Consider the following 25,631-nt stretch of genomic DNA (forward strand, 5'->3'; position numbering starts at 1 on the left):
AGGGGCAAAGGTGGGTGGACTTTTGCTACTGTAAATAGGGTGATTTTATCCAAATCTCGGATTTTCAACAGTTTGCCCTCTGGGCATCCATCCGTAGCTGTCAAGATGCACCTATACACCACGGGAGAACAGTAGCTGCTGACCTCACGGGCTCAGGACTCTAGGGGACTTGCGTGGGGTGAATCGCAACAGAAGGGGTGGTAAGGTAACGGTAAAGGTATCAAGAAAGTCCTTATCGAATGCCTCCCCATTTTCCCCAGGCCCGAAGCTGACATCAAATTGCAGCAGGATCAAGGAGAGTGCTGCGCGGACGCTCAGTCTAGCTAGACTCTTCCCGGGACAAGTATAAGCACCTGGAGCCTCAATGTCAGCAACGCGCCCTCGCGTGGTCTTTCTAAGAATTTCACACTCGATCAATACAATCGAGGCGGCCAAGCTGGCACCTACCGAGGAGGAATGGAAGATATGGGGCTCCATCCGTGCCCATCTCTTCACGCCGCTCGCCCCATCTTTCAGGGATAAATTCATCTGCTTGCTTCCAGTAACGGGGATCGCGGTGAATTTGTCCTGCGGGCACAAGGACATTGACGCCTCCCGGGATATGGACTTCGTCAATCTGAAGTCCCCCAGCAGGTGTCTCACGCGGTCCCGCCAGGGTAAGCGCTGCCTTTACGCGCAAGGTTTCAGAGATGAAGTCGTCTAGGTATTTGATGGACTTGACCTTTTCAAACGTCCAATCATCAGCTCCCCCAGGCATGGTCGCATCCAAAAGTGCTTGCAGCTTCTTCTGCTCGTGGGGATACTTGACGACAAGAAAAAGGCAGTGCGACAGAGTTGTTGCTGTTGTATCACTACCAAAGCAAAGCATATCAGCACATACTCATATTCGCCCATCGTCGTCTCACGGATGTTGCGATTACCTTCCAGCCAGGAGAATGATTCTAGCGTCATCCTCGATTGCTTGTGGAGATGGTGCCGCTGACACATCCTTCTCTTGGACGGCCTTGATGAGCCATGAGGCTATGTCGGAAGGATCTTTTTCTTTGTTCCAGGTCTGATCAAAATTTGTTAACTCTTCTACTTTGAATCATAGGAAAGAAGGGATATATACCTGCTGCTTGGTTCGTATCTCATTCGCGCAAAAGTCGAATATCTCCGAATATGCGGCAGCGGCACCGGGTATGGCGCTCATTAGGTATAGCAACCAAGGGACGGTTTGAAAAATGCCCAGAGTCTTGATGTGAGCGTGGATCGGCCGAATTGCCGAATGCTCTTGACCCGTATGCAACTGACCAAAATCCTTACCAAAGCCAACCTGTCCCATGAGATCAAAGCTGAAGAACATGGACCAGTCGGTCATGTTGACGCCGTCCTCTCCACGTTGTTTCAACTGGGCTACGAGAGCATTGACACCGGACATTATCCGAGGTTCATAAGAGGCAAGGGCTATTATGCTTAGCACATGGTTGATTGCATATCCAACGGTGAGCAGACTTGCCTTTTACCGACATGCTCTTGTCCCAAGCTTTACGACGTAGCCTGTGGCTCTCGTGATCGCGGGTCATGTGCAATGATGATTTTAGAGGATCGTTGCCTGTTTGGCCATACCAAGTTGACTTTCGGCATTGGGACTTTGGGCCGTAGATGATGTCTACAGCGGATTGGCGCAAGATGGTGATTTCCCGAGGACCTAGGAACATTAGAACGATGCAGGAGCAAGAAGAGAAAGAAACAAGGAAATTTCAACCGTGGCATTTGATGAAGTAAAGGGGGCAACGTTACCAGTTCGCACAAAGTCTCCGTATTTGGTGTGCATCTTTTCCAACTCCCTGTAGTACTGAACATTCTTCAAGGACAAATAAGTGGCGTAAAACCGACTGACTCGAGCACCTATTGGACCAGGAAACTTGCTACACCTATGGAAACCAAGGCGGTATACGGCGATACTCAGAAGTAGGCAGCCCTGGAAAGTTGTCGCGACTACAGCAGACTTTGCCACTGCGGCCGTTGGGTGATACTGGCCGTAGTGGATAAAGAATCCCAGCAGCATAGGCCACAATACTGTGCATACAGCAAGAAAGTGGAACATGAAATCTTCAAATTCTACACTCTGTATCACCAGATGGAAACTGACAGCCAGGAAAGCAGACATCGCGGCCGTGTGACTGAGATCAGCCCGGGCAATGTCGTACAGCTTACCAGCCCAGTCAGCCATGATGGACAGCTTGTTCAAGAAGTGGTTGGTTGTTTCGGTTTCGAAAACTCGCAACGGATTGTGTACGCATGGTTTGGCTTTTAAATGAATAGGATAGACAGCGGCTAGGTAAGTGTCAAGTAAGGAGTTGGCGTTCTTCATGGTCGCTACATGCAAGTCGCTATCAGCTGCCGCAGACAAGGATCGGATAACTCGTACATTTTCCCCCGCACGAAACGAGGACAGTTATTGGCCGTTGTATGCAGATTTCGTGTATACCAAGAACCAGGCCATGGCTATCACGCAGGGTTGAAGGAAGCAACTGCCGCTGAAGATCGCAGATAATGACCCTACCTCTTGGTCTGATCTGATATCGGCAGCAGTCCCGGTCCGTGCCGATCCGATGGTATTCGGATTGGAGAGGTCATAAAATTGCTGGGAAGGCCCATTGTTCTTGGCAAAGCCACCTCAGAGGATAATTACTATGTATATAGTGTTGATTGATTTGATGATACATATGATGCCCTAATTCGGTAGCCTTACCTAGGGCTAGTCGATCGTAGGATATGGATGATAATTGTTGGCATGGCTGACTGTAGCGTATGCGACGGGATCACGAATTTACGGCATTTTGTTCTGACCTTCCCGGAGTGGACATGACAAATTCCTACCCAGAGATATTATTCTTCAACTTATTAGCATAAGCCCTTGGAAACGACATGAATGAGTAATATAACAAGATAAATACAGTCGTCTAGTGCCACTGGAATAGGTTGCTTTGATGTTGCATTGGGACTTGAGTAACCTGATTTTCTATTTGTGAAACAAACTAGTGTGACTTGGGTTGTACCGCTTGTTCCTCTACTGTAATTACGCCTCCGGGATTCTAACACTGAAAACAATAATCAATACCAAGGCAAAGAGCGCAGTGGCAAGTCCAAAGGGCAAACCGAGCCATTCCTCTCCTAGAGACATGCCATATCGGAACGCCCATGCCATGCCAGGCGCTGCTACTAGGCTACCAATCCCTTCCATGGCGGAGATCAAAGCGTAGAGACGACCAACATCACTGCTTGAACCATCTACATCATGTTGTTCAACCAATGACGTTACCAAGCTGCGCACACTAGGTGCGAATCCAGACCCAAAGGTGAACAAGACAACCCCTACATTTGAGTGGATTTAGCTGATGCGCCCGAGAAGACTATCACATAATGCCCACTTACCAATTATCATAAGAGCTGGTGTAGCGGAAAGAGTAATCACGACCGCACCGAGTACTGAAAGTACAATACTGCCCTTGGCAAGCAAGAGGTCTTTAGAGGTGACTGAAAAACTCGAAAGCACGAAAGTAGCAATAGCCGGCAGAATTGCCATGTAGAGAGCCAAGCTCACAGCTGCCTGAACGGATATAAGGAGGCCAGCCTGGATAACAAGGCACACGGATTGTTAGTAATCAATGTGACTATCGAGGAACCACCGGAAACTCACCTGGCCCAGGGACCAGTCGTATCGTTTGGAAACATACTGGAATAACACATTTGACGATTGGCGGCCGAGCTTGGATATGAGAAACGTAAAGACCAAGGACCAGATAGACGCATGCCGTGTGACGAAGCTGAAAGAGGCGATATGGTCCCGTGTCCAATCGACCAGTCGTTGCGTCAATTTCTGTCCCTTGTCAGGTGCGCCGTTGGGCTCTTCAGCCCGAGGATTGTCTCTTTCGTCGAGGTTGTTCTCTAGAATCAAGATTGGCAGTGTTTCTGGTACAGTAAGGATCACCAGGAGAGCTCCAAAGCCTTGCAAAGCCACGGACAACAAAAGTGGGATCCAAACGTCTTTGGCCATCAACGCAGCGGTGATGGGGGGAACGACTAAATCCGCCACCAGAGTAGGGCAAAAACGGTACAAAAACACCGTGGCTCTATAAACACGGGTTTGTCAATTAGCCGAATCATCCATTGTCAATACCCAAGTCTAGGAAACACATGGTGGTACGTAGATATGCCGACGATTTTGAATTGTGCACGTACCTCAACTCCGGTGGAACGACGTCCGTAACGACGGTCGTGAGTAGGGTTGTCGCGGTAGTCGGACCACCGCCAATCAAATAAAAGACGGACGAAAGTAAAACATATTGTAGGCGTAGACCCGAGGCGACCTATATTGTTAAGCTGTCAGCAAGACTGAAGCCCATGCAGCAAATAATGAAGCGTGGATGATTATATATATATATATATATACTAACCACCAGTTCAGCCCAAGCATACGAAAGGGTAAAACCAATTAAGCCCAGAGCCATGATCCATTTGCGACCATACTTGTCAGCGAGGTAGCAAAATGGTATAGGCAAGAGAATAGCTGGGATGCTGTCAATAAAGGACTGCCAGCCCAAGAGCGTGGCGAGCTGCTCCTGAACTGGGGTGACTTTGCACATTTTCTCGGGAACGGTGCCGTCGGGCCCAATGAGCGAAGGATCGGCCTGTGAGAAGAATTCAGAGCAGATGACGGACTCGTAGAGGCGCATCCGTGGTGCCATGAACATGGACTCGCCGAGGTCAGCTAAAATGGCGATGCAAAGAACAAGTCCTACGACATGAGTCCATGGCCACGAACAGCGCGAGCGGTGAGTTGGCGACCTCGCCTCCGATGGCGCGCTGGTAGCAGCTCTTTCTGTGGACGATAGAAGCAGAGGTCGCGTTTCACCCGCCTCCGCATGCTCCTCGTGTGCAGTGCCCAGTATCATCTATGGCGACAAAACTGGCTGCAAGATGAACGCCGCGACTTTGTGTAGGCGAATGTAAGAGGTGGCTATCAACACGTTGCAAGCAGACGAAGAAAACTGCACGCGATGCGCAGTTGTGAACTTGTGAGGTATCAAGACGAGTATCTGATATCCAGGTAAGCAGAGTCTTCGAATATTGCAGTGACTTCACTCGTCGCGTGCGCACCTGAAGTAGGCAGATAGTGCCTTGCTGTGCCGCTCCCGTCACGCAATTACGCAGTGCTCCGATTGTTGTCAGGATCTCCCGAGCGTCTTTTTTTTTTTTTTTTTCCGAGGAATAATTATGACAGCAATTCAAAGTAAATTGAACAAGCCCATTATTGCATCGATCCTGATAAAGCAGATGAAATCATTCATTGGTTTGGTTTATGTCATGACGGCAGCACAATCCGGCATAGGTGTGTTGTGTTATGATTTGACGACTACTCACGGAGTCCGGAGTAGATCCCTGAATCAAACTCCGGCTCCGAAGTTTCGATTGATGTGAAAAATCCCGTCGCGCTGGGTCAGATTGGCCAAGAGCAATATCCATTGATTGCCTGGAGCCACGACTTTTCGGAAACAAGGATAATAGCACAAGACTTGACATTTCACGAGATTGGATATATATAGTATATTCCCGTAACATGATCATCAAGACTGGATGCTCCATGAGCTTTTTCTACATCACGACGAGCGACGTTATCTATGGCAGATTGACTTGTCGAATGTTCTACTTGGAAAACACGGGAATGCGGACTTCGAAGAGAAAGTAAAGAATTCAGTTGAAAACTGGCTTAAGTCTGCCCCTAACGCCTTGCCAATGCTGTGCTCTTTCGTGGCTGTCCTATTTTACAATTCCTCCTTGAAGAATTTCTCCTCGCTGCCCTGGCTATCACTGCTTTCACTCTCTTCACTCTCTTCGCCCTCGTCGCCTTCTGCGTCGACCTTGGGGCCTTTCCCACCGTCTGTATCAATCACGCCCTGAATCTCGCGGCCATTGTTACCAGGCTCTTCAACCACTTGTAGTTTCCAGCCATTCTCGCCGGCCAGCTCCTGAATCTGCTTCTTAAGCTCTTCGACAAGCTCCGGGTCAAGGTCGAGTTTCTCCAGTTCCTCATCACTGAGGACCTCCAACTGCCCGTCCTCGTCCGTATTGCCCAGGGCAATGATCTCAACGATGGGTTCCTTGTGAAAGCTCCTCGGCGGCTTAAGCTGAGGAGCTTCTTTCCCATCCTCACCCTTGCCTAGAACCTGCCGCCCGCCGACAACGACACCGCCAATGATAACGGGTGCTTGTGCAGCATCCTTGAGCTGCTGACCGATCATGGCGGCCTGCGCTTCGAGTGTTTTCTGGGCGTGCCAGTCAGCCTGCTGTGCTTCCGGTACTATGGTACGACAGCTGATTGTGTTTGCGCGTGAGGGCGGAGGCGGTCGGAAAGCAACATCGGAGCACAGTCGGGGCGTATTGACGAGCATCAGATAGGAGCACGTGGTGATCTCCTTGATCCAGCCAATACGATCCTGGGTGCTGCCGGGGCTGCAATGGTACTGAATCTCGATGGTCCGAGGGCGATTCATCAGGTCGCATAGCGTGCCGTCCTCCATGCGTTGAACGAGGTAGCGCTGATCGCCCTTGACCTGCAACTCGGTGTTTGGCGGTGAAGTCGTGGGCTTGGCGGCATCTTTGTTTGCTGCAGCTGGTGCGGTTGTCTTGCTGCTGCGTCCCCGCCGGTTCGTTGTCGATGAAGGGTCTTGTACTCTGCCCAGAACGTATTCCTGGCTGTTTGGGTCTCGCTTCGGCGGTCCTCCCTTTGAAGGGGCGGCATGAAATTGCACAACATCGTGACCGTAGCAAAAGCTGTAGCTCCACCAGCCAGAGACGTAGTACAGACAAGTGCCATCCAGACCATTGACCAGCTCCCAGCCATGGGTTGACGCCCTGGCCAGCTCACGCGCCTCTTCTGCCTTGGCCAGCTCCGTCTCGGTCTTGTTCTGAACTGGCGGCGTCTCTATGACGGGAATTGCACAGAGATACCTTGTGTCATGCATGGTCATGACTTCGTACGTCTCGGTCGTCTCAAGGCTGCCGTCATCGTTGCTGCCATCATGGATGCCGTGTGCGACTGGCTTTGCTGGCTGGATGTCCTTGTCGTCGGCGTTCCCACGATTGCCGGGGTCGAGGAGCACTTTCGCCTCGTGCTCGGAAATGTACGCATCAGATAGAACAACCTCGAACTACAAACATTCAGTCGCTGTCAGCTGGTTTGCCCTTCTGCTTGGCCCGCCGAGATACGTAATCACTGGAGCGGCGCGACAAGTGTTTTTGAGGAGGTGGGCTTTCTGACCTGGGGGTATGCGAGCAGGTCGTTGTGTATACTGAATCCATGGCGGGAGGCCGCGCACAGCTGCGCTGCGGCAAACAATGTACTGATACGGCGCATGATGCCGGGCGCGAAGGAGATGATTGTCTTTACATGAGAATGCGCAACGCCATCAGATGGTGCAAATCAGGGACAATGCCAACCAAAATAGAAGCTCTGAGTCTGGGACAATTATGACCACCTACACGCCTGGTAGGTACAGTTAGGGTAATGTAGATAGATGGGTGTAGGTACCTGCGCCGCACCTACGCACAGCATTGCCAGAGCTAAAGGTTGAGGTGGCTTCAATTGGTGAGGGAGGGGCCCGGGCGCGCGAACCTCAGCCGCGCCGACCTGCAGCATGCATTTGGAAATTCCATAGTCCCCCCAAAACGGCGCCTTCATCTGCCCGCCTGCATTGCATCTCAAAGCGATCACTTTGGGACCGAATTTACATTGCCCTCAGGTACAATTGCCTGGAAACGAGTCCATGTGTAACTCATACAATCATGAGGGTGACACATGCGCAGCTCACATCGATTACTCAGTGCACGTAGACTGAGAGACTGAGTAAGCATTCATGCTATCAGACTACCACCAATGATATACCTACCTTCAGACCGCCACAATTTCACCTTCTTTACAGTTAATGTACCTGGTTTACCTAGTAATAATGTCGACCTGTTCGTCCGCTTAGATCAATGTACGTGGTATCAATGTAGTCAGCTCAACATATATGCTGACCTCTCCGCCCAGTGCATTTTGTCCCAAGCCGGATTGACATTTGGACTCGTGCGTCAAGTACCGCGTTTGCCACTGATTGACTATCACCGGACTGATACCGTGAGATCGACAGTCATGAGTACAATGGGCGCGGGTTGTACCTGTGCATTATTACAATAGAAAAGCCGGCCGGGATGATCGATCATGGAATGGCGGTAGTAGGTAGGTATCCGTGACACCCCGCCTGCATTCTCTTTGCCCAAAAGCCAGATTCGCGGTCCAGGTCAGCAAACACTTTTCCTATCCGGCGTTTAGTGGTGAAGCTATCCCCATATGTCCTCCAAGAAACGGTTTAATGCTAGAGAAACGTCCCGATATGATCACATGCGCCTGGATCTACAGTCCTCTGCTCTTGTCTGGCTTAATTTTTCTTTCCTTGTTACACTTGCCTTGAAACCCCTTGACTGGTCGGTTGATTCGAATTGGAAACCCCAAGGAACGAAGCGAAAAGAAGAATCTATCCAAGAACAACAATATGACAGGAACCGTAGTCGATTTTAATGCGTACTTGTCCTTGATATGATGATATTATTGTTAAATCTGGTGTCCCATGAATATAGCAGAATCGGCTTGAGATCTCAAGGATAGAGCAACAACAGCTTACTGTACGCATTGCAGACAAGACATAGACCAATATTGAGTCGAGCTACATTGCCCAACTTCGAATCATGATCACGATAGTCTGTTGCTTGTTCAAATCTTTGCCTTTGCCACATCTTCGTACTTTTGCGATGAGTTTTTTTTTTTTCCCTGGCGCGTCCACGTATACCAAGCGATAAATATATTAGAGTTGGTATTCGGGTCTCATGTGCGCATGGTCAGATAAGCGCCCTTCTTCCGACCGTCAAGTCTTTGGAGCCAATAACTATGATGTACTTCTGGCATAATTGCTCAAGGTTGAAGCAAAGTCCCAACACGGCGGTTCGTGCTTGTTGTGAGTTTGTGCCTGCAGACGATCGATCTTGGATGTCTTGCGTACTTTTATCATGCTATTTCAAGATATAACTAGTCGATTGCAGGTACGGTAGACGGTTGATGCTCGGCACCGACTTGGAACGATGCGTCGAAACCATGATTAAATGGGCCGTGGTGGAATATGTAAAGGCCTTCGTACACATCATATGCAAGTTGCTTTTCGACGATGCGAATCATGCACGCATCCCGCTGCCGTTATATGTCTGCAGGGTCCTAAAAAGAAAGACAGAAATGAAAAATACGGTGTTTCGAGCCGCATATTCCCTGGATCACCACAGAACGGCCAAAACACGCCAGGTGCTCGTTGTTCAGTTCTTTTGCAGAGTGTGTTGTGTGCTACAATGCCCAGCAAGGAGCAAACTTTGTGAGAACCAAGTCCACGACTTTCACACACAAAGGTCACACAGGAATGCCACCGTACCTGCCACCAAAAGCCACCGCGCACTTTAGCACTCATGTCACGGTCGGTGCCGCGGAAGTATGTCTTGGAAAAAGAAAGCCATAATGGGTTCACCGGCACCGATACGACCGATGGAGATAGATAGAGTGCTGCGCAGACGCAGGGAGCAATCAGTCACATTTTACGATCTCGCAGCATTCGGAAAGCCAATCGGCGTATTTTCCATATCCCAGGCCCCAGGGGCCGCTGTACATGTCCACCCACCGCAGGCATGGCCGGGACGTTAGATATCCACTCTCGTCCGGAGTAGATGAAGTGGGCTGCGCCGCGTCCGTCATGGACTTCCGTGGATGGATCTGCCCATGTCCCCCTAGAGATACTACACAGCAGAGGAGCAGCGGCAGCATTTTTCTTTCTTGTGCTTCTCGTGCCACTGCATGCCGCCAATGACAGGTTGGTCCGTGACACCTTGACAGCGGGCACCGCGATCGAATACAGTATAGTACTTTTGGCCACAATATCTGTCAAACGACGGACTATGCATCTCTGAAAAAGGGTCTCCAAGGCCCCGTAGCCCCTCGATCTTCTAAAAGGAGATGTAAAATAAGCAAATTGTCGATTGCGAGATCATCGTCAAAATCGTATGACATTTTTCAGCGCTTGTTTAGGAAGTTCTCTTTCGTCTAGCAGCTTGTTTTCTGCTTTGCCACAGCCACTGTCTGTACTACTACATTGAGGAGGGAGAAAGAATCTCAGCGGAAAGTTTGTCCTTGGGGTCCACTTCTCTCCCGATCAAGTCAGAGCAAAGGGAGGGTTGGAAACAAAAAATAAAGGGCAAAGGAAAACAGAGTTTGTAGATCGTTGTCCGTGTTAGGTGGTCAGAGTCCCACGGCCTGCGAACATGTTCTCCTCCACAAGCAAGCTTTCCTGGAGAATCCTGGTCTGCGTCGCAGGGTAATCAGTCTGTGGATTGACATTGGTGACATCAAACATGTCCGAAGCGGAGAATTTTCGATAATCACGAGGGCCGAAGTTACTGTCGGTCTAGACTCACGAGTCTGGTGTGGCGATCATCTCAGTATGAATCAGTTTTCTTTAGTACCGAATGACGAGTGCGCGAAAATCTTTTATCTAAGAAGGTAACGCTTAGCAAAAGATGATAGACTCGTGTCTGGCATATGGAGTAGACCAATGTTGCAGCCAGGAACTGTGCAAATACAACACAGGAGATTGGACGGCGGCTGTGCAGACGACTACCTGCGAAGTACCGGCTTTGTAGATATTTTAACATTGTTCAAACGATCGATTGCTTTGCTGCCATCTACTCAGGGCCAACCTGAACGATCTCGACAAATTCATAATGAGCCAAGGCGAATGCGTACACCTATACTCACCACCCCCATAGCCACATGGCAATTTGAAGTCTAAGATTTGACCTCTGGCCTATGAAGCAATGAAGCGAGTGCCTGTTGTACACAGCCGAGACGCTATCCATTGGTGTGCAAATTGGGGACTAATAATGCCTTTTGCAGAGTTTTGTGATACATGGTGCATGTTGGGCCAGCTTGGAGCATCCCTGGGGGCAGGGACTGTAGGGCAGATCGAGGAGGCCCCGGAATCGCAGCGCGACTTTGAGAAGGATTTTGTCGAGAAGATGCGATGAAACGAGGGGATAGAAAAATTCAGATCGGTGCGTAGTCGGCCAATAGTCCTGAAAGGAGAGCACGTGTCGGTCAGCATTCGACTCAGGAACCGGTGATAACCCTGATGGAAACGCACCAACTTGTCAAGTACCTGAAGCTCTGCGAGGGATCCCGGCTTCACATCCGGAAGTCACGGATAGGTCAGGCACTGGTGGCTGCTGGATTACTGGCTGGGGCAAGAGTCGGAGACATAATAATCTGGAGTATACGGGATGTGCCTGGAAGGATACTGGACAGGATTTCCTGGTCGGCACTGGGCAGCGTTGCACGAAAGCACGGATGCTGCTTTTTCTCTTCTTCTTTCTCTTTGGGCATCGGATATAATGGTTCTCTGTAGGCTGTAAGAAATAGTAGCATAATCTCAATTTGATTATGCTGCCTGCATGTGCGCACCGTAGCAAGGGGAGCATGTAGACCCTTGCTTGAGCTCGTATAGTGTTCGCGCATTGTGACTTTTTCCTGATTCAGCTAGGTTAGCTGTTGACTATACTATACTCTACACTGTGTGCGGTTGTGACAGAAATACCTACCAGTGGTACATAGCTTTGTCCAGTAGCCAAGGCTCAAAACTAGAGAGAAAAGAGCAAGAATATGTGCCTGAAATACATCTTTGTTTACCTGGCCTGGGTACTAGGGCGCATTGTGCATTTTCATGTATTTATCATTTATCTATTTTAATAGGTCTTTGTATTTCTCTCGTCGTTGCCCTTCTTCAGTCTTCTCTGGGTGTTGAAAGTCTAGCAGGGATTAATGGCCAGTCGAATGCCGACAAGCGGTCGCCTCACTTTGAGAGACGTGTCGAAAGCCAATGGGCAACGCACTATGCCGAGCATAGCCCAGTGCCAACTCAAAAAACCAGTCACTGGAGGCAGGGCCAACGTTGTCACCCACTATGTGCTACTGCGCAGACATAATCTCCTTTTCTCTTATGCTGCCATGCTCACCCTCGCTTTATAGCCGACTTGACCACCATCATGACACTTGGCTGGTCTAGTCATTCTGTTCTGCCTTGGTCCGCGCTCAATAGAGACTGATATGCCGAGCCCATCCATCTCTGGCTCGATCTGACAAGATTGGTTACTTTTGCCGCGTTTGCTGTCGCTGATCATAACGCCATGACAGCTGGCTAGTCTGCAAGATCTACTACTAACCAATTTGAGTTCGACCCACATTCTCGGCAGACCGTGATGGTGTGCGCCCTTCCTCCAGCGTTGCGCCCAATGAAGCAGTAAACACACATTGATGGAACGCAACATGGGAGGCGGATGAAAGAGGCTGAGAGGAAATCCACGCTGGGTTTTCTAAGGCTGTTTGCTGTTGATATGATAGGATCGGTTCTCCTCATTCATGCCGGTCAATCGTCCAGTCCTACCATGTAAACCGTCCAACTATGTATGATCGTCGATTACTACGCCCAGGATGCCCTTTAAACCTCCGGCCCATGGGCATTCTAGGCCATGCTTTCAGCTGGCGAATTTGATTATGTGCATATGCAACAAAGAAGCGCCAACCCCGTCGGCGGCGACACAATTATTATATGCTGTGTTACCACTGGCAATATTGCCCATCAGAATGGACATGCCAGCATAAGAAACTGACTCTGGAGAAGTCGGTAGCAAAGAAGCAAGCCGTTTTGATCACCAACACTAGTTCAAACGGCTGTCGCTGCTTACAGGTTGCATCATCGTCTTGTTTCTTTACCGGATGAGGTTGGCAGGGTTCTAGTAGTACATAGTGAACGGCCAGGAACAAGACAATGTTCTACTATGTACCAGCAATTCTGACTACGTTCGAATAGTTTTTAGCTCGACAGGTGAATATGGGACAGGTCAAAAAAACGGAAGTTCCGCCAGGGGCAGGTCCGGTGCACTTCTCTCATCCCAGGTCAGATCCTCCGGCAAGTCCAGGCGCGGACTAATGCCGCATGGTTTCTTTCCATGTCGGCAGTATACACCACAAATAAGTTTCAAGGATCCTGAATGCCAGATGAGACGGTGGGAGATCTGCTACTGTTCACCAGAGTCCTGACCTCCCAGCTCGAGATCTGGCGGGCTATTTGTGGAAGTGGAGAAGCATCTTCGGGTGGACCGGGCCCCTCGTTCATTATACGTTGAGTTCCATGATGATGGTGTTCTGGAATTGTGGTTGAAATAATGGCGCGTAAACAGACTGGATTCTGGTCATCTTCTAGAAGGACGCCATGGTTTTGGATCTCTCGGTCAATTCTGGAGGTGTGCGTCTTGGGATCGCAGCATGGGCTCGCCTCTGGTCCATGCATCGTGGCCCAAGGGCTTGTTTATACCTTAGCCCGTAAAGTACCTCATGCTCAGCTCCTGCCCAACCTTAAGCGCGCCAGCACACACACATAATCAACGGCAAACAGTCTGAACATGTCAAACCAAACTAGATTCACACGAACTGTTAGTCGACTATAGCTTCGACCGTTTGAAATAGTCGATCCAAGTCTAAACATATACACAACCGGTCAGGTAGTTTGACGGCCGTCCCGACGAAACAGTCCAAGGATAGCGTGATTTGTTAGATAGGTAGGCAGGCAGGAAAGGCAGTCAAACAGACGACGAGCGACCAGGTTGGTAAATGACCAAGATTGACGGAAACCAATCTAAACACTTTACTCTGGAGATGGGACAAGGTACAAAGTGGTAAATAGTAGTACTACGTAGGAACAGTAATGAATTCCGCAGTTTGGAGACCGTGCTGGGGGCTGCCCTGCGTCATTGACGGATCTCAACTTGCGGGTGCCGCCATCCCTGTTGATCTGCTAGTAATAGCCGTCGCCGCTAATTGTACTGCCTGACCTGTCCACTGGGTGTAAGCAGAATGGAAAGAGAAAGAGAGAATGGAAACAAAGTTCACTGGTAATAGTCATCACAAGGTACTGGTAATCCCGATTCAACTGTACATCCAGCGCACGCACATAGAACAGGCAGAGAGAAACGCCCCCGAGCTAGGAATTTTAGTTGCTATTCGTCTGCAACAACCATGCATATAGTCTTGCATTAGCTTCAGTGAACGCACCCCAGGAAATGGGCATCAGCTATCCTGTTGATATGATGCAGCAGCAGCAGCAGTAGTATTATGGTCCAATGTTAATCTCACACATACTAGAACCTAAGACACCACCCCCCAAGTTTACGAGCCGAGTATGTGCCCCTCGAATTCAGCAGTCAGGGGAATATATCCAAGGTGCTATGAGAGAACAGTGTAAACATGAACAGTCAGTCATGTATTGGACAGAGATAAGAGACAGTAAGACACACAGCCACACAGACAGACATTTGTATCATAATCATAATCAAACACGGAGGAGAAGGACCTTGAAAAAAGAGGGTAGACTGGAAATGGGAAAGCACGAGCTTGCACTATACTATGCGTGCCAATCCAAGACATTCGGTAATCTGATCTATATCGGCACAAGGCAGATTTCTTTCAGTATGTTATGCTGTCCGGACACTGGACGGAATTGAGGGATGGTGTGATGGAGCAAGATCTGTTCCCTTGAGAGCGGCGAGGGCGAATGAGCTGTCGCACGAATTTCGTGACTCTGTATCAGTATGCATGCATGTCCCGGTCGTCTATCAAGATAGCGTCAGTCGCGGTAAGCTTTGCAAAGATGTCGACGCTGTTGCTTGCCTCTTGCCTACCGTTTGCAATAGTACGTGGGTAGGGCAGGGACCAGAGCGGAGGCTATCACGATGACGATGAAACTGGGGGCACCATCCATACCCGTGGGCAAGAAACTGTGGAGGCGGCAATAATTCCATCCTCGTAAGGCTTGAGTGGGCAAAAGCCTCCCGCTCGTCCGCACAGAACCCAGCTGACCCGGCTGCCTAGCCAATTCCAGACCAGAGAATTGATGATTCGGGACCTGATGGGCTCTCCATATCGACTCGACAACCAGACAGACAATGGGGCTGCTGGCCGCGGTGTCAGGTAGTGTATGTATACGAACAGGTATGTAGGTCAGTATGCGAGTTGTATGTATTGTATTATGAAAAGTGCTTAACCTGTCCTGGCGTGATTTTGGCTGCCGGCGCGCCGTTCACTCATCCGTTCGTTCATGGCCTGGGCATTTCCATCAACAAGTACAGAGTATACACGGGTCAGCCTGCAAACCTTGAAACCCTCCATTGGCCGCTGGCGATCGTATCGAGGAAGGGGACCGAGGGAGGGGAAAAAAACACCATCGAGTTGTTTTCCTTGCCTTTACTCGCTGGTTCAAGCGTTGCCGCCCCTTCCTCAGTCTTTGATGTTTCCGCATATGCCCACCCATCATAGGTACTTGACCTAGGCATAGGGTTAAGAGTGGGAGAAGATCTATGGTCTCGTGAAAACCAGCCCGCGGCGGATGAGAGGCCGGGGGTCTTGCAGTAGTTCATCTAAGTAAAGTCAAGTAAAGTAAAGTACGCAAAGACTGACCGTATACGGACGCCGCCCATGGTCACAGCATTTGCATGCCCAACCTACTCCTAGTCGATCTGGTTGTACACACCTTTCTACATCGGTACATGGAAAAGAAAGAAGCGACAAATCAATGCACAGTACAGCCAGCCAGCCAGCCAGCCAGTCAATCACAAGTATCTAAACGACCCAAGGGGGTAACGTCGATTGGGTGCCGGATGGTGGTCTGACTGCGAAGTCGTCCGCGCATTGCCGAATGCCATGTCCTCGACTACCGGTAGGTAAATATCTTACATCTAGTATGTTCTTTCTCGAGCCATTTCTCCAAGCAATACATGAGAAAGTCGAGCCCATCTCACGATTGGAGCTGGCTACCAATGATGATAACTGTCCATATTTCTCATGAATGCCTATGCACAGAATAATGACAACAACAACAGTGATAATAGTAGTAGTCATAATAATACATGAAAACACATTTCCTGTTCAAATGCGTTTCTTGCTAGACCAAAAGTAATGCTAGTGTATCTGTAGTACCTTAGTACGCCTATGCAAGGCCTTGCCGGGATGACATGGCTTCGAGCAGGGGGGGACTATGTAGGTATGTACAGTAGCTTATTAGCTTCTTCTTCTTTTACTTACTAAAATACAGACCTACTGCAGTGTACCGTACCTACTTTACCTACTACTTCGCCCAATCCCAGCCTACCTACCCTACAGCCACGTACTGTGTAATGTTGCTAGTAGCCATACCGACCTTCTGGAGACTCTAAAATGGGCCTAACGACTTTAGATACCCAAGGTACCTGTCCTACAAGTTAATCAACAGACTGCCCAGGCTTGACCCACCCTTGGCCCAGCAGCAGCAAACCCTGGCTGCTGTTTCCGCTGCTAGCTAACTGCCCATCCACTTGATCTGTCAAAGCCTCATCAACACAAGCCGCCCCGATACATAATCCCCATTCATCGCCTCTAGTCCTCGACCTCGAAACATCTCTTGTCTTTTAATTCGATGCTTCATCAAACAGATACAGGCACTTGACAGTACCAAGCTGTACTACTACTACTACCTCCATCGTGCAATTTATTATTCATTTTTTTTTGCTGCACAAGTCATTTTGTCCTGTACCATCACCTCGCTTCCACGTTCGCTCTTCTCTACTCACTTCCTCTCACCCATTGCTTCACCCTTGCTGGATTAGGTGTTGCTCACAACCACCTGCAAATAATATCGTCGATACCCAACGGCTGACCAAAGAGACACGCAACTTATTTCTTGACGCCGCATGAGCCCAGGCAAGGCTGTGTAACACCCACGCTTTTCGGAATAACGCACTCGGCCGTTTACATTCGATCCGCCCTCAACCGTCATCTATCTTCCGCCTCATCTTTGGACATCATCCTCACCAGTCCACCTCCGCACATATAGAGAAATGAGTTTCATAAGCCATCATATTCAAGAACCCATCGACATGCAAATGCTTGGCCACGAGTTAATGCGAAAAGAACAACACATGTCGAGCCTGCAGTTGCAACAGAGCCTAGGCCAACAATCTCCACTACAGCCGGCGTCCAGTCCGGCCATGAGTAGCCTCGACGTGCCGTCGCCGGGTTACGAGTTTCAATTGTCTAGTCTGCCACATGCCGCGCTATCCTTTGATCAGCAAGACATGTTCTCCCGAAGAAAGTCGATTCCTCGCAGTGCCGGTCTCAGCAGCCATGGCAGCCTGCAGAGCCGCCAGACATTCCCCATGGCCCCACAGTCCGTAAGTGGTTATTATGATCATACCTTGCTTGTATACCTATTTAGGTATACAACACAAATCCAGTCACCAGTGCTTACACCGGCAAACAGATCCTCCCTTCCCAGGGCGTCCAGCAGCAGAGGACGCTGTCTCATCAGACCATGTCGTCGCATCAGATGCACCGCACCGCCTCGAATATGTCGACCCAGTCTGCCAGCCCTTTCATGTGCAGCGGACCCGTTACGCCTCCGCCCAAATCGATTCCTGCTGCCCAGCATTACATGAGCAGCAATGAAAGCGCGGCCGCGTATATGGCCGCGATGCATGCATCGCCCGCTCGGCCGAGAGCCCGAACAGCCATGTCCATGAACGCCGGTCTCACCACCGTCGCCGAGTCGAAGCTCCTTGACCCCGAGACCTATTTCGCAAATCTCGAGGGTCTCCAAGATGCTGCCAATGCCTCCTACCTCAGCACGTCCTTGCCCGGTCAGATGCGCTTGTCGGATATGCCGTCTCAATGGCATCCGTCCAGCGTCTCTGTTTGTGGATCAATGACAACTGGCTTGACCCCAGATACGGCGCCAATGACCCGCGAGAACAGCAGCCTGTTTGACAGCCAGTCGGTCGGCGGAGCCATGCACATGATGCAATTGGGCTCGCATCAAGGCACGGATCAATCTCATCTCGGCAGCCCGCGATATGCGGTTACTAGTAGCGGTCAGAACTCACCTTTGAGCAAGCATAACTCGCCGGCCGATGAGGATCTGAACGGCGTGGGCTCTAGTCTTGTCCAACCCTACCTTAGCTCCTATGGACACTCCACCACTGCCGAGGACGGGCCCGTGTCCCAAGCAATGTCCCGCTCTGCCTCAAACGCCAGCGCGGTTAGCACCAAGTCCGCATCGTCACTACGATACCGTGCTAAGGAGACCCTGCACCGCCAGAACCGCAATATTGCTACGCTGAAGCCCAAGCCCGCAGCTGAGCAAAAGTCCACCGACGGCAACTCCGGTAAGAAGGACGGTAAAGCTGTCATCACCAAGGCCAAGTACGTGCGCCCACGCCAACCCAAGGTGTTCTGCGAAAAGTGCAGCGATCACCCTGAGGGCTTCCGCGGTGAACATGAACTCCGCCGGCATCGTGATGCCAAGCATCCGGAACACGGCATGGTCAGGAAGTGGGTTTGTGTCGACCCGGCCACCCGCAACCTGCCCGTGGGTGTCGCTGTCGTCAACCCTCTGGACAAGTGCAAAGCCTGCAAGGCTGCGAAAAAGTATGGTGCTTACTACAACGCTGCTGCCCATCTTCGTCGTACCCACTTCAAGGAGAAGCCATCCCGCGCTAAGAAGGGGGGCAATGGCGCCTCGCGAAGTGACGATGACAAGCGCGGCGGCAAAGGCGGTGGTGACTGGCCTCCCATGGCAGAGCTCAAGAACTGGATGAAGGAGATCTGGGTCAACAAGGATGACTCCAAGGTCGACTCTGACGAGGACAATGATGAAGACAATGGCGTCGAGCACAGCAGTGGTGACATGGAAGTCGACCTTGACAACAACATGAACCAGATGCCTGTCGAGTACCCAATGGCACAGCACACCCCAGGAGGGATCGTGTCAGACATTACCTTTTCCAACATGTATCCCGCCCAGCTTGGTATGAACCACGGAATGGTGCCGCTGTACAGCAGTCAGCAGCTCATTTCCTCCGCCGGTTTCACTGAATACCCAGGCTCGCCCATGGGCCATGCCTATCCCTGGAACGGACACATGCCGCAATATGGTAGCGTTGTCTCCAGCAACGATACCATCACCCCCAGCATGGCCAACTACGGCGAGACTATGAGCAATGTTGGTGATATCCACTACGACGGAATGATGTACTCCCAATGAGTGCCGCCACGTTTCAACCCTCAAGGACCGCTGCAAGATTCTCCCTTGGGTATGTCAAGGCCTCACGATTAAACGAACGACGTTATAACGAAAACTATTTTATAAAGACCAAAAAAACTGCTTTTTCTCTTTTTCCGCAGATTTCGCCATATTTTCTCGACAACACGCAGTTCCGATATCACGATTTGATTTCTCAATTCATACACTTCTGTTCGATCGAGCTCGCTTTTCCTACAATATTTCTAATGTCTTGCTCTTTCACCTTCTGAAGGCGCAGGCTGGGGTCATTGGGGATTACGTTGCTTGAGTCCGGTGCCGACCCTCTTCACCGAATGGTGACTCTTGATGAGCCGTCCTCGGGTCCGGGCTTGGATTATGGGAACATGTATCAACATCCAACGTTTACACACTCAACGATGCTACAGAGCTGGCATTGTTGAACGAGAACAGGCGGACAGATGAACGACGGCTATGAGCAATTAGAATGCTAGTCTCCGCGAGGAGCCTCGGATGGCGATGGGCTCCGAAAGCATTGGTAGCATGTGTGGAGTTTTTTGAGTTTTGCTTTTTGATGCTTTTGATTTTGGTTTGTATCATGACTTATCTACACATTTGCATTGGCATTTACGAAACGGCGCAGGGGATGGGGGTGACATTGGAGTTTGGCCTTTTCAGCACGGCATTTCAGCAGGGTGGGTGGTAGCATGATTGGCTTGAAGTTATCTTGGCTACAATCAAACGGGTAGAATTCAGATTGGGGCCAGGTTGTCTATCTGACTTAGCGCGGAGTTCTTCTTTTCAGGGATTGGACTGGACCGGATCGGGCTGGGTTAATCAGAAAGAAGGAAATCTGGATATGTCTTTACTTGGTTTTTCGTTTCACAGGCATGGACGAGACAAGACGGACCGTTTCTTGTATCTATTTGTTTGGGTAGTTGGATACTCCCCGTCTCGCGGAGTTGTCGTCTCTTCAGGCTATCTTACAACGCTACAGGGCTCTTGACTGAGCAGCAGCAGTAATGAGACTGCCGCAATAGGTAGACTACAATTAAGGTGCGACACGCACACTTGCCAACTCCTAAATGATAGTACTCGTCCCATTTCATGACTTGTGACAAGAACAAGCTCCTGGTAACAGTAGTGAGGGACGCCTTTAATACGTCTGAGTTGACAGCAGCAGACACTCGCGCCCCACTGGTTCGATTGTAGATATACTAGCTACTATAGACGTGGTGACTGGTTTGTTTCTCACCCTGTTTCAACGTGCACAAGGTCGAGTGTGATCATGGCGCCGGCATAGCGTGGATCTTCTCACACAACAGTCGGGCAAGGCGAGGGGCTTCAAAGCAACTCGTGACATATGACGTGAAACTGCCGTCTGCCTGTACGCCCTCCATGCTCAATTCCACGCGAGAAGAGCATGTTGCATCTGTTGCTACCCGAGCAGGACCAGCAGAGCAAGGTGCATCGCATCACACAACCTTGAACGTTGCCGCGTGAGACGTTAAACTTGAGCTGCTACCTTTGGACAGACCAGGCCCGCGGAGCCCCGTTGCGCTGATTCATTTGATCGGCAGATGAATGAGCCTCTTTCTGATCTATAATCTTCTTCTCAAGGCCACCCCAAATGACCCAGCCTCGTCGATGAGCTTGTACATATGGGGGAGATTGAAGGGAGGCCATGGAGAGATATGCGGGCGAATACAGCTTGCCGATCCTCTGTAGCACCGGGTCTTGCAGGGGAGGACAGCCGCATGTCCATACTATTGCGATTAATTGCCGCCCAAGCGCAGCCCCCACGACGTGGGCGGATGGATGGTGTACACAGTATGCAATATATCTGTTGGAGACAGCGGACCGCCAATGAAAGCGAGGTTGTGGGAGCAAACCCCGCGGCCGTGATCAGATATTGCAGGGATATATCTCGCGCTCGGCTCCATCGAATTGGCCTGTAAGACAGACACATAGACATTTTCTTCTCTTCTAGCCGTCAATCGGTGCCCGCTCACAGTATGTGTGTGCATGCGTCACGAGCATATAGAGAGAGATGTACACAATTGGGCCCTGAGGCTGACCCTCCATGATGCATTGCCAGTCTTGGAGAAGGGGGGGGGGGGATGATGTAGAGCCTCGTCTTCTACTCCTCTGGTAGCCAACTCCTCCGGATGTTTGCCCTTCGTGGTTTGGCACTCGACATGCTCCGGGCTACGGAATTGAGCATTCAAGAGATGACGAGTCAACCCCGATTGATCAGCCTTGACGAATTTTAGGTGAGTTAGCAAATAGCCACCTTTGCGTGATGCATTGTAAACATCGACTTGACTACATCGGTAGGTAGGGTGATTGGGTGGGTGCTGAGCATGTGTCTGAGTGAGTAAAGGGAAGAGAGGCAGACACATGCACACATAGAGAGAGAAGGGGGGAGATTGCCTGTTACAACTGCAGTAAAACCCGTTGGTTTTACTCACGGGAAGCTACCTTGTACGTGCTAGGTATGTCTGGATGAGGCACGGCTCAAGCTTATCGATCCTAAATGTGCTGCAGTGCTACATACCTGCGTGAGTACTGTCAACTTCAATGGGCAATCAGAACAGTGAAGTTTGTCAGATGATGACCCAAAAACCGCGTTATCCTCCATAACGTCCAGCCTCGTTCGGTATCTTACACACTGCAGCAGGCTGCTATGTAATCTGCATCTCCGACCTATATAGTACTAGGATCCCCAATCTAGTGAGAATAGTTGCCTATCATTCAATAAATGCAACCATTTTGGGTCGTACGACAGATATAATATCCACCAGGTGAAACAATTGTCGATTGGTCTGCGCCACTGCAAAAGACCATAAGCAGTAAAGTGGCCGGTGTTTCCTGCGTGACCGTTCGTTGAACAAGTCCCGTCCGCGCCGCCACTTCGGCCCACGGTTGCTCAGCATCATGTCGAGCCGAGCGGCGAGGGGCCGTGTCCTTCTTCTATCTTTAGCCTTGTTGAAGGAAACCCGATACTTGTAACGGAAAGACGGTCTCACCAGGTTTGCTGCGGCGAGTCCTGAATCAAATTTGACCGCCTAGCTTTTCAGTATCGTCATTTACCTAGCTGGATGGATTATCTGATTTGCAAAGCACAGCAGTCCAAGAAGTGGTGGGCTTTTGATGGATTTCCCGCCGGGAAGACCTCCTCAGCAACGTAACATGGGGGCCATGTATCACCGACCTGGTTGTTCGAATTCTGATGGTGACACCTTTCTTGTTCCCTTAGAACGTGGAAAGGGTAACAAGGCTGCACGATGGATTTGTTGGATGTATTGACTGCTGGTGGAAGGTTCCCAGCGTTTCCGTGTTGTGCATATCTTGTGCGGTCAGGGTTTGAAGGCTGAAAATAGATATCGGCAGGGGGTTTTCCTCAGGACCATACCGCAGATAAAGACTCTAACAAGGCTTTGGGATCCGTCTCCTTGACCGTCGACCACCTATCCTTTGCCACAATCACTTATAGATTGGATAGTGCCTTCGATTTGCTGTTACATACCCACTGTGAATCTTTCAAGTATTTTATCAAAAGCAGAAATGCCGTAATGGGCTCATACGTCTCTGTCCCAATCTGCAAGTCGCAGTACAATGTGACAATCGATTGCAACCTTACTACTTACAACAGTAGCAGCAGTTCTAATGGGACTCTGGTTTTCAAGTCCATTGGAGGCGCTGAGAAAGGACATGTTGAACCAGATCCGGATATTGCAGGCATTGGGGTTGGTAACCCTTTACATGCTCCGTCGGCCTCTGCTAACTGATCAAGATACTCGGCGTCTTTGTTGGGGTCACGGCATTTGCCATGCTGATCAGCATCGCTGATGTATTGCGCCAAATCCAAAAAACCTTCAAGTGGAAGCGCATGTCGCCCAAAGAGTACGTGTTGATCCTATCGGACAGATACTTCTGTGCTAAACGACATTTTTCCCCATGTAATAGGAGAACATTGTTGCCGCCCAAGAAACGCACCTTGACCGATATCTTCGAGGCTCTGCTCCAGTCCTGCAGTGACCAGCAAATCTTTACTGGTGCCGCCTACGCTCTCACTCTGCGATACTGGAGAGGCTGTTCAATAACAGCATACCACTATAATATCGTCGCTAATCTTATGCTTCTCACCTGCGCCACGCATCTGATGAGTGTAACCATTGTACGTGAGCCATTGCGCCAGGTGATATGGGTACACCGTCGGCGATTTCTACTGATTAAGTAACAGATTCGCAACTACTGGAAGTTTCCTCTGTTGGCCCTCGCTCGGGTTCTTTGCGTGTCTGGAGTCTTCGTTCTTACTGGAGTTCTAATGTCGAACCAAAATGCCCAGAGCAGCGCGCCATTTCCTACTGGCGTACCATCCGAGGATACCATTGAGAATGGCTCAGCAATGTATTTGGCGGCTGCTTGTTTCCAAAGCGAGGACTCGCACCTTACAGACATCTTTCGGGATTCAACCTCGAGTCCAGATAAGTTCTTCAATGGTGCACTCTGGCAGAGCACACCAAGGAATTATATCCAAGGCTGGCGCTGGTATCTCGTGACTCTGCTCTTTTATGGAGCTGCCATCATTGCCGAGTTCATTCGATTCTGCCGTCGGGGCCAAAAGAGACCAGGGTGGAGAAAGAACCTCGCCGACAAGCTAGGTCCGTATATCCATACCGGCACACATCGTCGGCTGCTCATCAAGTGGATATTCTTAATCTACCTCATCGGTGGAATCGGCATTAGCTGTGCCACGGTGGTCTTTTCAACGCAATACATCTACGGCCTTCGTTCCTACGTGGACAGATCTGGCTGGCTCGAAGTCGAATCTAACAATGGACAAAATCCTGAGAATGACGCAACCTCTTTCGGCCAATTGGTCCCCATCTTCCTCAGCGCTCTAGTCTTTTTCACATTCTTACAGACAATAAGTGGTAGGTTTTTTCACTTCATTGTGTTTCTTGCTCTCATTTTCTGATTGCGCATAATTTGTTAGAAAAATGGACGGATCACAAGAATCGCAAACACGGAGACGAAGAAATAGCCGATCAGACTGGAAACATTCACTTTTTGGACCCTTCGCATTACGACCTCATCAATCAGATGCCAACCGAGACCAAACCCACAGCGACCTATGGTGTTTCGACCGTGTCCTCAGGACCCGGGAAAACAAAACCCAAGCCGACTGGACCACCTATGAAACTTCACAATACAGTCTCATCTGCCAATGTCACGGCTCCAGGTCTCCAGAAGCCAGTAGGAGAACCTTTAATGTCTCACAGCAGCGTACCTGCGACGAGTCCAGAGGCACAATCGCTCTTAGAAACGAACCCGCATGCGTCCAACCATGAGGAACTGTACATTGCAGATCAGGAAGCCTCTGGACCACGAACGGAATCGAGAAATGCCACACATGGCTCCGACCATGACTACGAAGTCGGTTTGGCCGCTGCCCTGGCCTTCTCACCCTTTTCGCCTACTCCATCTCATGGTGGTGCAACGCCATAGTTGGCTCATGCGCATTGGCCGCGCCGGAGCGCTCTTACAAGGGATCTCCGAGTTTTGACAAGGGGATCTAAACGCAACTTCAAATAAATATGATGAAGCGGCCCAGAACGGCTCGGATAGGAAGAAAAAATAGTCGCCTAATCACCTATCAAAGATGACATGGAATGATACAGCCCAACGAGAGTAATAACATGAGGCTACATGAGGTGGGAAGTATTTAAATTTAGTCGCGAATATGGGGCGCTTCTGAGGACTGTTATTTTAGTATTTCATATGTTAATTCGTTCTGCTTCAAAGCACACAAGTCTCGAGTCGATGTCATATGTTCGCACCTAGGAAGTAACACAAGGAGCGACCCCGGACAGTTTGGTCCCTGATTTCCATAGCTCCTCGGCATTGTAATACGGCTAGTTGCTGTATGTAGATCTATGATTATTGACTAGGACACCTGCAGAAAATTGGAGAAAGGAAAATCATTTATGGGCCCTGACTTGACAGGCGATATTCGTATGATAGACATCCCGAGTCAGCATCGGCTTGTAGCCAAGATGGGCATTGAACCCTTGCCCCTAATTTGAGGACTATTCAAGAAACTTGCAGAGTCAGAAGCTGGTAATCACACGTCTATTCATATCACTGGTCAAGACACATGTGTAAGATTACTTTCGGCAGACGTGGCAATGCATAGCCTGCCGGTATGCTGCATACCTACACTAGAGGTCTACCTGTTACCGGCTACCTCCCTACCTGCCTTTTTTTCTAGTATCGAACCGTGATTCTGGTATTGCGCTAAAAGCTGCGGTTAGTGGCCATGATTCAAAACGGTGGCGTCTTCTCGGTTATAGGGTGGAGGGGAATAGGAGGTCGCAATAGAGGCATCCG

At 50.0% G+C, this 25,631-nt stretch overlaps 5 protein-coding genes across 5 annotated transcripts; 2 read left to right on the forward strand and 3 right to left on the reverse strand.

Moving 5' to 3' along the window:
- Nucleotides 1-403: 403 nt before the first annotated feature.
- On the reverse strand, nucleotides 404-2,215 carry PFICI_08409 (uncharacterized protein; the record flags this gene model as incomplete). The annotated part of the gene is made up of 5 exons (XM_007836990.1): nucleotides 404-851; nucleotides 921-1,054; nucleotides 1,112-1,454; nucleotides 1,495-1,690; nucleotides 1,783-2,215. The coding sequence occupies 5 exons, from the start codon at nucleotides 2,213-2,215 to the stop codon at nucleotides 404-406; spliced, it is 1,554 nt and encodes a 517-aa protein (XP_007835181.1).
- Nucleotides 2,216-3,064: 849 nt separating this feature from the next.
- Nucleotides 3,065-4,940, reverse strand: PFICI_08410 (uncharacterized protein; the record flags this gene model as incomplete). Its single annotated transcript, XM_007836991.1, has 5 exons — nucleotides 3,065-3,360; nucleotides 3,421-3,619; nucleotides 3,686-4,118; nucleotides 4,228-4,355; nucleotides 4,443-4,940. The coding sequence occupies 5 exons, from the start codon at nucleotides 4,938-4,940 to the stop codon at nucleotides 3,065-3,067; spliced, it is 1,554 nt and encodes a 517-aa protein (XP_007835182.1).
- Nucleotides 4,941-5,810: 870 nt separating this feature from the next.
- On the reverse strand, nucleotides 5,811-7,402 carry PFICI_08411 (uncharacterized protein; the record flags this gene model as incomplete). The annotated part of the gene is made up of 2 exons (XM_007836992.1): nucleotides 5,811-7,196; nucleotides 7,307-7,402. The coding sequence occupies 2 exons, from the start codon at nucleotides 7,400-7,402 to the stop codon at nucleotides 5,811-5,813; spliced, it is 1,482 nt and encodes a 493-aa protein (XP_007835183.1).
- A 9,785-nt stretch (nucleotides 7,403-17,187) lies between these two features.
- Nucleotides 17,188-19,238, forward strand: PFICI_08412 (uncharacterized protein; the record flags this gene model as incomplete). The annotated part of the gene is made up of 2 exons (XM_007836993.1): nucleotides 17,188-17,370; nucleotides 17,460-19,238. 2 exons carry the CDS (start codon nucleotides 17,188-17,190, stop codon nucleotides 19,236-19,238), a joined length of 1,962 nt encoding a protein of 653 aa, XP_007835184.1.
- A 3,572-nt stretch (nucleotides 19,239-22,810) lies between these two features.
- On the forward strand, nucleotides 22,811-24,749 carry PFICI_08413 (uncharacterized protein; the record flags this gene model as incomplete). Its single annotated transcript, XM_007836994.1, has 5 exons — nucleotides 22,811-22,984; nucleotides 23,032-23,145; nucleotides 23,227-23,415; nucleotides 23,482-24,175; nucleotides 24,238-24,749. 5 exons carry the CDS (start codon nucleotides 22,811-22,813, stop codon nucleotides 24,747-24,749), a joined length of 1,683 nt encoding a protein of 560 aa, XP_007835185.1.
- Between the last annotated feature and the right edge of the window lie 882 nt (nucleotides 24,750-25,631).

Source organism: Pestalotiopsis fici (assembly GCF_000516985.1).
Source record: "Pestalotiopsis fici W106-1 unplaced genomic scaffold PFICI_Scf_5, whole genome shotgun sequence".
Classification (NCBI taxonomy): Eukaryota; Fungi; Ascomycota; class Sordariomycetes; order Amphisphaeriales; family Sporocadaceae; genus Pestalotiopsis; species Pestalotiopsis fici.